The sequence below is a fragment of the Lygodium microphyllum genome, chromosome 9, assembly GCF_053477565.2.
Source record: "Lygodium microphyllum isolate KBCC chromosome 9, Lygodium_microphyllum_v1.1.10, whole genome shotgun sequence".
NCBI classification, from domain to species: domain Eukaryota; kingdom Viridiplantae; phylum Streptophyta; class Polypodiopsida; order Schizaeales; family Lygodiaceae; genus Lygodium; species Lygodium microphyllum.
Genome location: NC_141143.1, coordinates 121,940,383 through 121,956,619, shown reverse-complemented (window position 1 = coordinate 121,956,619; position 16,237 = coordinate 121,940,383). Strand labels below are relative to the sequence as shown.

The window sequence follows — 16,237 nt, the reverse complement described above, 5'->3', positions numbered from 1 at the left end:
GACGCTGCGCCCGCCCATTAGAGAGAGAGAGAGAGAGAGAGAGAGAGAGAGAGAGAGTGTGTGTGTGTGTGTGTGTGTGTGTGTGTGTGTGTGTGTGTGTGTGTGTGTGTGTGTGTGTGTGTGTGTGTGTGTGTGAGAGAGAGAGAGAGAGAGAGAGAGAGAGAGTGTGTGTGTGTGTGTGTGTGTGTGTGTGTGAGTAAGTGAGTGAGAGAAAGCCTGGTTGCTAAGATAGAAGTAACCTTGGTAATAAACACATGCACAATTATTCCATTTCAATTAATTAACAAAAGAAAGTAAACATGCAATGGCAGAAATGACTACCAATACACTTTATCAAAGGCATGGTTTGATTTCTAAACTAAATGTATTGTGTACATTTGATGTACACAATATATCAAATCTAAATATACCCACCATCATTGGACTATCAAATCTAGTCCATGTAAATATAAAGAAAGAGACATCACATCATACACACTCAATACATTTTACTCAAATACGCTTTGTTATATCAAAAGTTTTGCACATCTTAGCACTTTCCACGTAGGCTTTACAAAAAAGAAGCAAATATTATCATAAAAAGTGCTAGCCCATGCACTTTAAAATACGTAAGACAATCTGAACCTATAAGTTCCAACCTAAGCAATTCTTGCATTATACAAAGAGATCCTTCCACAACACATACACATAATCTCCTTAGATGCAACCATTCATCTGACGGCTCAATTGTTGTAACAAAGCATTAAACCTACTAACATTCATTTGAAACTGCAAGAACGGCAACCGACAACCCCTCTGGCAGATCACAGGTTCGTGGTCATCTCCAAGCCCCCAAACCAAAGCCCACATATCGTTCACTAGCAGATTCATTAATCTGCTTGTCTCAGAAATATTTGCTGAAAGTGCCTTTACTTCACCACCCAGATCAGTCGACACTTGCTAGAGAACACCCTGTGTGTGCTTTGTCTCGCACACAACACCATACAGACCTTTAGCTTGTTCACGTAACTCCATTGAGTACATGGCAAGCGGACTGTCAACACGCGTACATAAACTCGTCTGCATTTCCATCAACTCATTCATCTTGGCCTCAAGTTTTTTAAAGTCTGAAGCACCCGAAGTAGCCCTTGTGTTTCTTCGAATCTTTGCAGCTCTTGTACATTTAGCAACATGCATCTATTTTTCCCTTGCCACCTCTTTCATTTTTCGCACATTCATTCTATTAGAGCCCATACGTTGGCTGCAATGAAACATATAAACAATCATCTCCAAAAATATAAATAGTAGCACTTTGATGCAATCACAATTAACAAAACTATCTTCCATACCCATGCGAATAGCTCCAAGCTAGCAAGCATCGAAGAGATGATGCCGTTGCCATTTTGTTTAATTCAACTGAATCCACTACATTCAATGGAGTCGAAAGCACTACATCGGGAATATCTCCTATGGCTTCGCTTTGTTCCATGGCTACACCAAACTTTAAAGAGAACATAAGAGTTGCACAACAAATAAATCTCAGAGCTATTTGCACATCAAACGTCAAGACATAAGTGATAGACACATTCACAACCATAAAACCTAAATGCACGAAACATATATGTACACTATGCATGAGTGCTATCATGCACACATGGCATAGTGTACATATATGTACACTATGCATGAGTGCTATCATGCACACATGGCACTCACCAAGTACCAGCCACGCATTGCCTAAAGGCCCCGCGAATGGATCTTCATTCATGTACATCCGCACAATCTTCTTGAGAGTAAAGAACATGTCTTATACATGAAGGTATCCCCAGTCTCGAAATACCTATTGGTGCCAATCCCACAGGACACACAATAACTTACCAACTCACATTCGCAACCACAAACCCTAAATGCGTGAAAGAATATATGTACGCTACACATGAGTGCTATCATGCACACATGGCACTCACCAAGTTTCAACCACGCATTGCCTAAAGGCCCTGCCAATGGATCTTCATTCATGTACAGGAAGAACATGTCCTATACAGGAAGATGTCCCCAGTCTCGAAATACTTATTGGTGTCAACCCCATAGGACACACAATAACTTACCAACTCACATTCGCAACCACAAACCCTAAATGCATGAAAGAATATATGTACGCTACACATGAGTGCTATCATGCACACATGACGCTCACCAAGTACCAACCACGCATTGCCTAAAGGCCATGCCATGTTGATCTTCATTCACGTACATCAGCACAATCTTGAGAGAAAAGAACATCTCCTGTATAGAAAGGTGTCCCCAATCTTGAAATACTTATTGGTGTCAATCCCATAGGACACACAATACCTTACCAACTCACATTCGCAACCACAAACCCTAAATGCATGAAAGAACACATAAGCCACCTAAGTATGAGAGAGAGAGAGAGAGAGAGGAGGGAGGGAGGCAAACTATACAAAACATCCCAACATATCAAAGCTGCAATCATTCTATGTATCTAATCCAATCTAAGTTACAAAAGTACATTAACAAAATTGCTTAGTAATCGAGAGAGAAACATAGAGAAACAGAGAGAAAGAGTGACTATTAAAATGGTTTAAAAGTAGTTTTATAATTTGCAAGACACATACGATGTGTTTCAAAATGAAGATTTTCATCAAACAATTCATTTAAGAAGTCTTGTAGGAATTACATATACCAAGCAAACCACGACAAAGAAGCACTGGTTAACATTGCCAAAAACCTATTGTGGACCACTATTCAAAGATGTAACATTCTCTAGTGCATATCAAGGGCAATGATCTCCAATGCCAGAAGATGAGCCTGCACGGCGATTCATCTGCGTTAACATTGCTGAAAATCTATTTAGATAAACTTTTAAAGAAGTAAGTTGCACATCAAGAGCAATGTTCTCCGGTGCAACTAAGCTCTCATTCTTATGTGCAATCAGCTCACATACTCCATCCTCTATACGACCTGCACTATCAAGAATATCTTTCAACTTCTCTTCTTGATTGTTCGAAGATCTAGCGCGCGGCCACCAATTTTTCTGGATATGTTCATAAATGTCACCTATATAACCCTTGATCTCTTCTAACTCGCCCTGTATCGTTACTGCATCAGCAAGGTGCCCTTCATATTTCTCGTCCAACATTCTCTCAATCCTCTGTAGACGGTCACCAATGTTCTCAGAAATTGAAATCGAAGCTTTTTGATGCCGAAATAGTGTCTTCACTTGCTTTTCAATCCCATCCAACCGACGAATAAACCTTAAGGAACCAACGGAATTATCATGCCCTGCAACATGCTTAAGTGCACGACGAATAACCTTTTTCCTTGTGGCCTCCTTTATTTTGCGTGCATTCATTTGCACGTTAGAAGTGCACTGGATAATATCTTCTACAAACATATTCTTGTTTGCTGTAGAAGCCTCCATACTGGACAAAAAGCACGCGTTAGCCTTGAGGGATATATAAAATATTCTTGAAATTTAAAAACGGCAAAAACTCCCATGTCTAATACTGCCAAAGTTCAACTAACCCTCTCTCCCTGCTTCTCCCTCTCCCTCTCTATACACCTAACCAACCAACCAATGCACTAACTAACCAACCTCAAAACTAAAGTAACCTACCAACTAAACTAACAAAACCAAGTAAGGTAAGCAACTAATCTAAGGTAAAACCTATTTAACTCACTTACTATATTTAACTAACTTACTATTTAAACCAATAAATACATCAAAACAAATTTACAGCCAGAGAGAGAGAGAGAGAGAGAGATCACCGAAGTAAAACAAACTAACCCTAAACTATATCTAAAGTAACTAACACAAATAACCAATCAATCTAGCTAAACTATTCGATAGATAATAAACAAAAATAATTTAAATTAACTAATCTAATAAGCTAACGGATCTAACCAAACTAACCCTAAACTATATCTAAAGTAACTAACACACAATCTAAAGTAACTACTAACTACTAACTATCCAAATTAACTAACTAAATAAACTAACTAAACTAAATAAACAACCAAAACTAACTAAACTAACTAACCACAAACTAACTAAACTAATCTCTCTCTCTCTCTCTCTCTCTCTCTCTCTCTCTCTCTCTCTCTCTCTCTCTCTCTCTCTCTCTCTCTCTCTCTCTTACTAACCCTAAACTATATCTAAAGTAACTACTAACTTACTATTAAACTTATCTAATAAACTAACTAAATAAACTAACTAACAAAATAAAATAACCGAAACTAACTAAATAACTAATTAAACAAACCAACTAAACTAACTAAACAACCAAAACTAACCAAATAACTATATAAAATAACTAAATAAACTAACTAAACTAACTAACCACAAACAACCAAAACTAACTAACTTACTATTTAAACCAATAAATACATAAATACATCAAAACAAATATAAAACTTGAGAGAGAGAATGAGAGAGACACAATCTAAAGTAACAAAAAAATGAAAAAAAACTAACCCTAAACTAACACACAATCTTCTAAAGTAACTAAGCAACTAATGTAAGGTAAAACCTACTAACTAACTAACCCATAACACATATATAAACTAAAACAAAAAAACAAACCAATCCTAAACTATATCTAAAGTAACTAACACACAATGTAAAGTAACTACTAACTAAATAACTAAATCCATATATAACACACAAAAATAATTTAAACTAACTTATCTAATCAACTAACTGAATAAACTAACTAAACTAAATAACTAACTAACCACAAATCTAACCAAACTAACTAACAACCTATTTAACTAACTAACTTACTATATTTAACTAACTAACTTACTATTTAAACCAATAAATATATCAAAACAAATTTACAACCTGAAAGAGAGAGAGAAAGAGAGAGAGAGAGAGAGAGAGATCACTGACCTGAAATACCAATCCTCACAAACAAACTGCACAAAATAAACCAAAATACCAATAAATTAAACCAACCTCTCTCTCTCTCTCTCAAGTAACTAACACATATATAAACTAAAACAAAAAAGCAAACTAATCCTAAACTATATCTAAAGTAACTACTACCTTACTAACCCTAAACTATATCTAAAGTAATTAACACACAATCTAAAGTAACTAACACACAATCTAAAGTAACTACTAACTTACTATTTAACTTATCTAATCAACTAACTAAATAAAATAACCAAAACTATCTAAATAACTAATTAAATAAACTAACTAAACAACCAAAACTAACCAAATAACTATATAACGTAACTAAATAAAATACCACAAGAGAACCATTCTTGGATACTCCAAGGCTCACCTTGACATATCTGAAGTCCAAGACAATGTGGACTTTTGAATGGCTAAAGATAAGTATGACTACCAAACTAAACTAACTAAAGTAAACCAACAAAACTAACAACCTACAAATAACTAAATAAACTAAATAACTAACTAAATAAACTAACTAAACTAAATAAACAACCAAAACTAACTAAATTAACTAACCACAAACTAACTAAACTAATCTCTCTCTCTCTCTCTCTCTCTCTCTCTCTCTCTCTCTCTCTCTCTCAAGTAACTAACACATATATAAACTAAAACAAAAAAGCAAACTAACCCTAAACTATATCTAAAGTAACTACCACCTTACTAACCCTAAACTATATCTAAAGTAACTAACACACAATCTAAAGTAACTACTAACTTACTATTTAACTTATCTAATCAACTAACTAACTAAATAAAATAACCGAAACTAACTAAATAACTAATTAAATAAACTAACTAAACAACCAAAACTAACCAAACAACTATATAAAATAACTAAATAAAATACCAGAAGAGAACCATTCTTGGATACTCCAAGACAATGTGGACTTTTGAATGGCTAAAGATAAGTATGACTATACAATTACACTAATTTTGATTATGTTAATAGTGTATCAAATAGAAGATTTACCTATTGTTTTCTCTTCTCACTTGGGTTTGGTGATAGAACCAAAAGAACCTAAATTACAACTATGTTATATTGGGATTTAGAACCCCAAATCTCGGGACATGATAGAATCTCGATTCCTTTTAACATCTTCCAAACTCTTAGTTCACCAAAGATAGATCATTCTCCATGCAAAATTGAATAATCTTCTAAAACAAATTGCAAAGAGTATAAAAGGCCCAAGAATTGCAAAGAGTATAAAAGGCCCAAGAAGACACGTATAATGGAATTACACTCTCATGATAGCCTACAGTAGCTCTTTGGAAGCTTCAAGCCACCAACCGCTCTCTTTAATCGCAAGTAGTACTATCAATAAGAGAAAGGCAGAAAATAGTAGAAGAAGGGAAATAAGAGAGAGACTACTCTCTCTCTCTCTCTCTCACGGCCAGTCGTCAGAGAGAGAGAGAGAGTAGTAAAAGCAAAGCCATATCAGTCTTTAACTAGCACACCACCCCCACCCCCAAAAAAAAGGGTCTAAGTCTCATTATTCGTATGAGAACCACCAGTGCTGATTACCTCAGAAGTACCAACTTTCAAGTATCTAAGGATTGAAAGCTTTTTTAACAAATGATGCCAGGGCATTTGGTGTTGACTTCTGTAGGCACAAATCAGTGTCATTGAAGACCCCTGAAATCACAACTCTTCTGCCCTGCATTCTACACTTACGTACTTTGCAAACCTGTGAATCTTTCAAACAATCCTTTCGAAATTCCTGTGTGGACTTGTAGAAGGGACAGGTTGGAAGCACAACAGTAATACTCTCTCTCTCTCTCTGACGGCCAGTCATCACAGAGAGAGAGAGAGAGAGAGAGTAGTAGGGCCTCCTGGACCTCCGACTGCGTGACGCCGACTATTGGAGAACTATGCCAACGTGCCATCCCGCTTCGTACCAAACACACAATGTCAGAGAGAGAGAGAGTACTCCAAACGTGCAATGTACTCCAAACCCTCTCTCTCTCTCTCTGACGGCCAGTTGTCAGAGAGAGAGAGAGAGAGAGAGAGAGAGAACGCATGTTCTCTCTCTCTCTCTCTCTCTCTCTCTCTCTCTTATGACTGGCCGTCAAAGAGAGAGAGAGAATATAGAGTGAGAGTGAGAATGAGAAGAGAAAAGAAGGTGGTGGAAGGAGACCACGTTTCCTTCTGCCCTCAATCATGTGACATAAATGGTCACTTTGGTTTGGTTTGGGAGCTAGGTTCACGAGCACTGTGGTGGTTCGACACTTTCCCGAACCTATAGCTCAAATAATAATGTAGTATAGATATGTTAGAAGGGTAGTATTGTAATACTAACGTAGAAAAATAGGTTGAACTTTATCATCTTCATTTATATATAAAGTAGAGACTACATTTTTAATAATGCAACTATAAACAAAAAAGCAAGCATTGATTAAAAATGCCTTTAGCTTATAATACTAGCAATATGGTTTGATTTTACATATAGTATTGTTATAATGTTTCTTAAGTAACCTAAAATTTCTATATATACTATGGATCAAGGGAAATGCAATGTAGTTTATACTTTTTCAACAATACAACTATAAATGAAAAAGCAAGCATCAGAAACATTGTTAGCTTATAGTGCTAACATTATGATATGATTTACACAGTGTTGTTATAATATCATGTGAGTGAACTAAATTTTTGTATGTAATATGGAGTGAGAGAGATAGTAAGGCAAACTTGCTATATATTGACTAAGGAATCATAATGCCATGATTGTGTATATCAACAAAAGGCTCAATCAACATCAATAACACCTTGCATAAGAAAGGAGTAAATAAGGACAAATATTAAAGAAGTACAATGTCAAAACTGCAACAATGATATATGCATAGATGAGTCTAGGTACAAGCACTTCAAATACGTAGAATATAAAACCATGCTAGCATGGTGGAGAGTTGGCACAATACTCTCCAAGGATTCATAATTATGGGGGAGAGTGCCCTTTCCAAGTTCAACAATAGTATTGTTCTATACTTTTTTGTACAGTTCTTTTCTATGGTAGAAATTAGGATAAATAACATGAAATTTACCTAAAGTTTTAATGCTTAGTTGTCCATGAATTGGTATCATTTGTATATTGGTCTTCATTCAAAACATAAAGCTTGTTAATATGCACGAACAATAAATTTAAAATAGCATAACATTTGAAGAAAGTATAATATAAAAGGCCGAAAAGAAAATGGCCACCCTAGTAGATGAGCTTATATGATGGAGCCTAAACTTTATGAGCAAAGGAGTTTGTTACTATGATTTGAAAAAATGTTATTGTCATAATGCTTTTTCATTTTGGTTACAACTTAAATAATGTCACTTATATAGAGGAAAATGTTGCTCCTAATGCCCCTTAGAATAAATTTTAGAGAAATGCCATGTAAATATTTGTAATAAGAGATGATTTAGAAATATAGGTAACTAGCCAATAACCTTGTTGTTGAAAGCTTTATCCTTCCCAACCTACATTAAGATGGAGAGAGATTAGAAAATCTCATACTTGTTTGATTTATATGCAAATAATTTCTTATAGCCTTAACAAGTCTCGTTTTTTATAGACTTGTGAGAAGAAGACATGTGTTTTAAGGGCTTTTGAGGATGTTCTGCTAATTACATATATTTTTCATGTGAAATAACTCATTTAATAAATTATCATTACTATTATAGTTACATTATATATAATTGCTATAGATTGGAAGATACCACATTGGGAGGATATGGAGGTTCAGCCTTTGAAGCCAAAACATGGTCAACTTGGTTTTTGTTAGTTCATGAACCATGGCATCCTCATCCATACCATTTCTTTTACTCCCCTTGCCCTTCCACGTGTCCCTTCCACATGTGCCTTCCACTCGTGGACGTGTGGAGGTGAATTCATATATTGGTCCCTACTTCCAAAATTCAAATTCATATATTACATTTTTTACTATAAAAAATGTACCTCAAGAAACTTGGTCAACAACATCTTTCTTGCCTGTTAGCTCTAGGAAAAGATCAATAGCAAAATACACAAGCTCTAGTCTACTGAATTATAGCATTATAGCTCCCTCTCAAAATCCCATGAGATCCTTGTGGTGTGGAAAGATTGTCTTCGTTGATTCTGCATGCAAGGGTGCTATGCAGTTCAAGTAGCCACCAAGGAGAGGAAGCATGATGCATTACGCTCTTTCGTAAAAGTGAAAAAACCCTCAAGTCTGGACTAGGTAGGTAAGATTTAAATCCTTGTTTTGCATCTGTGGATTGTGACTTTTGATCTTCAACATTCCAACAAAACTTGGTCTTCAGGTAGACTAAGAGTCTAGGTCTTGCTTTGGCTTTGATTTTCATGATATAGTTAGCCTTTAAGGGATTATGCTATGATACTACGACTTATATGACCCTAGACATTGAAAAGAAACATCTAATTGGCTTCTTTGATGTCTCAACTTAGTGGAACTTCAGCTCCCTATTTATTTATGCTTGTCCAATTTGTTGTCATGGTACTTCGGTGTTTTAATGTTTCATGGGGTTGAGATCTACAATGAGTATATTGTGTTTCTCTTTTCCTCGATACAAGTTGGACATTGTTGATGCTGTGTGCTGGGTGAGATTTTGGTGGGTTACATCATGCTGTTTTGTAGTACAAGTATGGTACGGTGATGCTGTGTGTTTGCTATTTTAATGAAAGAGGTGCATAGTGACCGCTTGGACTTGGGATTATTGTGCTTTGCCGACAGGTGGGGTGGAGGTATTGGGGTAGGCCCCTTGGGTTGCCTCATCTTTTTATCTTATCAGTCAGTGTATGAGGGATCAAGATAATCAAAGTCCTTGAGTTCTAGCCTAGTGCTAAAGCCACAAAACCCTTACCGGCGCTCCTTTGTGTCTTGACTGTGTGTGGTAGAGAGGGTTTGCTCTATTCACCACATGCACATCAATGCCAGAGCCTTAGAGGGACACCTGGACAGTGACCAGCAACTTCCAGCAGCACTTGAAGAAGCCAGTCAGGACTCTAGCAGCATACCACTCACTTATCGCAGCAGAACTGGAGTCTCATTTAGGTTCATTAAGGGTGTACCCCTTTGGAGCAGTTTTCAATCTGATTCTCCCTTGTATTTTCTGTGTATAGGCCAATTTTGTACCTTTTGTGCAGAAGTGCTTTACAGTCATCCTTTTTGTGATTTACATGAGTTGCCAATTTGTGGGGACATACTTACATGAAGAAGCCTTTCTTGTCCATATAAGCTTTTCCTCTTCCTCTAACTGCTTATTCAATGTCATGGCAGCCACCTCACATGGGCAGAATTCAGCAAAGCAGAAAAAGAATTCTCTTCCTGTGGATGGCCAGTCCAGAAATATTTAGCAGAGCCTGCCGAACTAGAGGGATTGCCCCCAGGATGTGGCAGGTACTTGCTCCTAATACACTGGTTTTAAAGGCTTTTCTAGAATTTTTGGAAAGCCAGATTTAGCCAGTTTTTTATACATCTAATATCCCTGTCCAATCCTCTTTCATAACACGTATTGCAGAGACCAAGACATCTGTGGAGACTATCTCTGAAGCTCACTCATGGGAAGTGGCTGTGACTTGAATGAAGAAGCTTAGAGTACGCACAAATTTATAGCTCTAGCAGGAACCATGACTCACAATTGTGGACAACTCTTCATTTGCATCATCTAGGAGTGCTGCATTTGACTCAATGCTCTGCTGCTCCTCTTAGAAATGCTAGTACATCAGACTCGTCCTCAATCAAGGCACAATCTGGGACTGATATTTCTTCATTAATTTTCTCATCGGCATCAGTAAGAATATTTGACATCAGAACATAAGCAACAACATCCTTTGGCTGCAGGTGCACTGCATAACTGAATGCCTTCTTTCCCAGGTTCATATTCCCATGCAAAAGAGACACACTCAGCAAGGACAACCACATGGCCAGGTCAGGCTGTAGTTGCATTGTACATAAAATGTTCTCCACTCCCTCAAAGTCACCTGCACGCCCAAGAAGGTCTATCATCACAGCATAATGTTTCATGTCTGCAGTGAAACAGTAATCTCTGTTCATGCAATTAAAATACTGCGTACCTTTGACGACAATGCCAGCATGATTGTAAGCAGTGAGAAGAGAGAGAAATGTGACTTCATCCGGCTTAACATCTTCAAGTTGCATTTTCTCAAACATTAGCAGGCTTCCTATGCAATCTCCACCTTGAGCATAGCCTGCAATGCAAGCATTCCAGGACACGAGATCAGGCTGGAGAATTCCATCAAAAACTGCCTCAGCATCCATCATACTTGCACAACTGCCGTATGTATGAACAAGAGTATTCAACGTAAGACGACTCACATCATATCCAGCTGACACCACAGTGAAATGAAGATGTCTACAGATTTCCGCATTTCCTGCTTCACTACAGGCTTGCAAGGCAATGCCAAGTGTGCCATCATCGACAGTTCCACCCCAATTTTGAATATTTTCATACAAGTCTAAAGCCTTGTTGCCTAGACCCCGTTCCAAATAGGCTAAAAGCATTGCATTTACTGCCACAGCATTGTGAGATGACAAACCACTGAATACATTCTCTGCTTTTGCAATGCTACCACTCTTTCCGTAGATGCTCACAAGAACGCTTCCAATAAAGACATTAGAGGAAAAGCCTCTCTTCCTGATGACAGCATGAAATGCCTCACAAAGTATCTGAGACATGGGTTTTGATGATTGTCCCTGCCTATCTTCCTTCTCTGTAAGTATGTTACAGGCTTGTAGAATACTCACAAATGCTTGCTGGCATGGAGTCACGCCTTCTTCATCCATCTGCCTATATACCTGCAGAGTTTTCTCCCCTTGGCCATGCTCAACATACACTGCAAGCATGGCACTCCAAGAGACCAGATTGCGATGAGCTAACCCTTCAAACACCTTTTCTGCTTCGACAATGGCCCCACACTTGCCATACATACTTATAAGAGTGTTGCCGACATAGATATCTGAAGTGCAGCCCCTCCTCTGTGTGTCACCATGTAATGCTTTACCAACTCCCAGAGACACCACCTTCAAATGTTGCCCTTCCACATTGAGAGGCTCTTCCTTCTCTGCGAGGACGCTACAAGCTTGAATGGCAATGGCAAACATCTGATTATTTGAACTCACACCCTCCTCCAAGATTTGCCTATATAGTTGTAAAGCGGTATCTCCATAACCATGCTCAACGTATGCTGAAAGTATTGCACACCACAGCACACCATCTTGCAGGGATAGCTCAGTGAAGACATTAACTGCATCAACAGCGGTGCCACACTTACCATACATACTTACAAGGGTGCTCCTAACAAAGGCATCAGAACAGAAGCTTTTCTTTCTAGCATCTGCATGTAGCGCCCTTCCGATCTCCAATGGAACAACTTTGAGGGCTTGTCCATCCATGACAAGTGCTTCATCTTTCTCAGCGATTTCCCCACATGCTTGAAGGCTAATAACAAATGTAAGCTTGTTTAATCTTGCACCCTCCTCTACCATCTGTCTGTACAATTTCAAAGCCTTTTCACCTTGACACTGCTTAACAAATGCCGTAAGCATAGCATTCCAAGATACAATATTTCGCTGCCATAAACTAGCGAACACATCCTCTGCTTCAGCTATTGCCCCACATTTCCCAAACATACTCACAAGGGTGCTACCAACAAAGACATCTGATGTAAAACAAGACTTTAGCACATCGGTATATATTCCCCTACCAATCTGCAAGCACACATCAGAAATTTGCCTTTGAACAGCAGAAATTTGCTCATTCTCTGCGAGAGAACCACATGCCTGTGAAGCAACCACAAATGCTTGCTTGCTAGGAACTATACCTTCAACCTGCATCTGTGTAAAAAGCTGTAGAGCCTTGGTGCCTTGGCCCTGCTCAACATAAGCCAAGCCCAATGTGTTCCATAAAACCTCGTCGTGCTGCAGAAAACCGTTGAAAACACACTCTGCTTCCATTAGGCTGCCACAGGTGGCATACATCTTTACAAGGCTACTACAAACAAAGGCATCTAATATGAAGCTCTTTCTCTCAGCATCAACATGAAAAGCTTGACCAATTTCCAGACAAATCGAGGCCTTTCCCAGAGTAATTTCCTCCTCAGCAAGCATAATACATGCTTGAAGAATGCTCACAAAAGTCAGTTGGTTTGAATTTATATTGTCCTCTTCGATTTGTCTATACAGCTGAAACGCCTTCTTCACCTCACCATGCTCAACATATACTGAAAGCAATGCATTCCAGACCACAACATCACAAGTTGACAGCCTGTCAAAGACACGTTCACCTTCTTCAAGGGTTCCACATTTTCCATATAGACTTATAAAGGTGCTTCCAACAAAGCTATTAGAATCAACATCTAACCTTTGAGCATCTAAATATAATGCTTGGCAAATCTCACGAGGAGCCACAGTTCTGGCATCATTTCCACTATCATCACCTTCCTTCAACTCTCTGAGTACAGCACAAGCTTGGAAGGCACTCACAAATGTCAACTGGTTAGGAATCATCCCTTCTGCTTGCATTTGTATATATAACCGCAAGGCCTTCTCTGCATGGCCATGTTCAACATATGCTGAAAACATTGTATTCCATGGGACAATGTTGCAATGTAATAGTTCCTCCCCTACGTATTCAGCTTCTAGAATCATCCCACACTTGCCATACATACGTATCAGGGCACTGGTCACAAAGGCATTTGGGACAATACCCTTCCTACGGGCATATGCATGTAATGCTCGACCCATTGCATGTACACATGTGGAGCTCAATTCACCCATCAACATGGCACTACCTTCATTCCCACTAAGATCGCCGCATGCATGAAGGGCAATCACAAGAGTCTGTTCATCTGCATCTATACCTTCTTCTTGCATTTGTCTGTACAAAAGTAAAGCCTTGTCAGCTAGACCTTGTTCAACATATGCTGACAGCAATGCAGACCATGACACAAGGTCATGTTGACGCAGCTCACAGAACACCTGCTGTGCTTCACAAATGCAACTGCACTTGCCATACATGCTCACAAGAGCACTACCAACAAAGACATCGGAAGCTAAACCTTTCAATGCAGCATCTTGATGCAGTGCTTTGCCACATTCCACATCAAGAACGCTGCCAGAAGCCTTTAGCAGACTTGCTAATGTGTAGGAATTTGGCTCCAAACCATCCTCTTGCATATACTTATACATCTCGAGAGCCTGACCACCCCGACCATAGTCTGTGTAAGCTGATATCATGCTTGTCCATGAAAAGACGGTACGACGAGACAAAGAATAGAAAATCCAGGATGCATCTTCAAGGCTCCCACATTTGGCAAATGCAACAACCAAGTAGTCACCAATAAACTCATTCAGCTCCTGTCGGTGTCGGGTGAGATGTGCATGGACATGCCTGACCTGATCAAGGGCCTTCCTTTTCTTGCATGCCTTGAGGAGTGACAAGTAAGCGCCATCAGGTAGAGCAGTATGGGACTGCTCAAGATGGGGGAGCGCAAGCTCTATGCAATCCTGTGTGCGAAGGACTTGAATGGCATCTGGCCCCTGCTGGAGACAGAGTGAGTGTGCAGCTTCAAGCCGATGGTGTGTCCATGGGAATTTGTGCACACGGTAGAGAAGCTGCAGGGTCCCCTGAAGATGTTGAGGGCCAGGGGGGCGCAGGCATGTGGTGCTGAGACCATGTATGCAAGGGTGTTCTGATGTTTTCTGATGGTAGAGAAGAGCCTGCTGACAGCCCGATCCTCGCAAATTGGCGGCATGACGGGGCAGCATACCCCAGAACAACAGCAGGAGTCTGCTTCTCTGAGGGGTAAGTGTCCAATCCCTTGGTAGCCCACATGAGTGCGGGATGTCTCATCGACATAGAACTCCCCGGATGGACGTCTAGGCGAATGATGAATACCTGTAGCTGCCTGTGTTGTTGTGATACTGCTTGTGTATTTGTCAGATGACTCTTCAGGACTGACCGTCTGTTGCTGTGAGACGATGATTCAGTAACTCTGTCGTGCGCGATACATTGCTGGCCCAGTGAAATTGAATATTTGAATTAAGTTTTAATTGGTTTATGCCTTTGAATATTGGAATTGAGTTTTAATTGATTACGCTTTTGAAACATATTTGCTGCACTTCTAAGTTCTTACAAATGTATGGAAGGGCACTCGCACTTGCCTAGAGAGAGCAATGCGGTATCTCACGACGACAATAATAAGATGCGAACATATCAATAATATTTTATTTCATCTACTACTCTTAATATTAGAAGCTTTTTCTTTTTGGGTGAGCGGTCGAGGGGGGGGGGGGGGGGGGGGGGAATTCACCTGCACTCGTTACTCACTCAACACTGCACAGAAAGGTAACACAATATGTGAGAGCAAGGTATTATACTCTTTTATAATTCAATCAAAGAAACGGTACAACATAGGCACATCCCAGGACTACACCTTAGTGACGCCGCACATGAGAGGGTCCACCACTGAGTATAGGGAATCACACGTAGAGTGAAAACCAAGCACGGGGCTCAGAGTCACTACTACTCCCTATATAAGTGTTTCTAGTAATAATGCCATGGTATAGCTACAAAGCCCTTTGGGAGGGGGGGGTGATAAACCTGCACTCGTTACGCACTCAACACGGCACAGAAAGGTAAGACGATATGAGCTCAAGGTATACTCTTGTATTATTCAATCCAAAAAGCGGGACAACATAGACACATCCCAGGACTACACCCTCGTGACGCCGCACATAAGAGGGTTCACCACTGGGCATAGGGAATCACACGTAGAGTGGAAACAAGGCAGGGCTTTAAGTCAATACTATTCCCTATATAGGTGCAATCAGTAGCAACGGCATGGTATAGCTACAAAGCCCTTACACTCACCCCCGCTTACTGGATTGCTGACCTCAGCAATCTAAGGGTAGCGTTTGTTATTTGACTCATCCGGGGTCTTAACGCAGCTTTTCCTAGCAAGCTGGTCAGTGTCTCCCGGTCTAAGGGAACCGCGGGGTCTTAACACAGTCTATACTATCAGACTGGCCAGTGTCTGCCACACTAAGACGTCGGGGCTTTTTCGTTTGATGGAGTTATTTGTGATGATTGCTACCATGCGAGTCCACCCTCGACTCGATTGCATTTGAGGAGTGGAGGCACATTTGGGGTCTATGATTGAGAACCGCATTATTTGTTGGAGTGCTGGGGCGGCTTAAGGGTCGGTAGAAGGAGCAGGGGGGTTCTCCTCGAGCCAAAGGGCGAAGGCATCCTTTCCGCGTTCACGGGCC

General features: G+C 39.6%; 1 protein-coding gene across 1 annotated transcript; it reads right to left on the bottom strand.

Moving 5' to 3' along the window:
- Positions 1–9,260: 9,260 nt before the first annotated feature.
- LOC148031514 (pentatricopeptide repeat-containing protein At3g09040, mitochondrial-like) lies at positions 9,261–14,977 on the bottom strand. The gene has a single exon (XM_087685034.1). The coding sequence runs from the start codon at positions 14,732–14,734 to the stop codon at positions 10,634–10,636; it is 4,101 nt and encodes a 1,366-aa protein (XP_087541160.1). The 5' UTR covers positions 14,735–14,977; the 3' UTR covers positions 9,261–10,633.
- Positions 14,978–16,237: the final 1,260 nt, after the last annotated feature.

What these genes read in the sequence shown, in the direction of transcription:
- LOC148031514 (XM_087685034.1), bottom strand. Translation starts at nt 14,734, where the DNA reads ATGCTGCCCCGTCATGCCGCCAATTTGCGAGGATCGGGCTGTCAGCAG.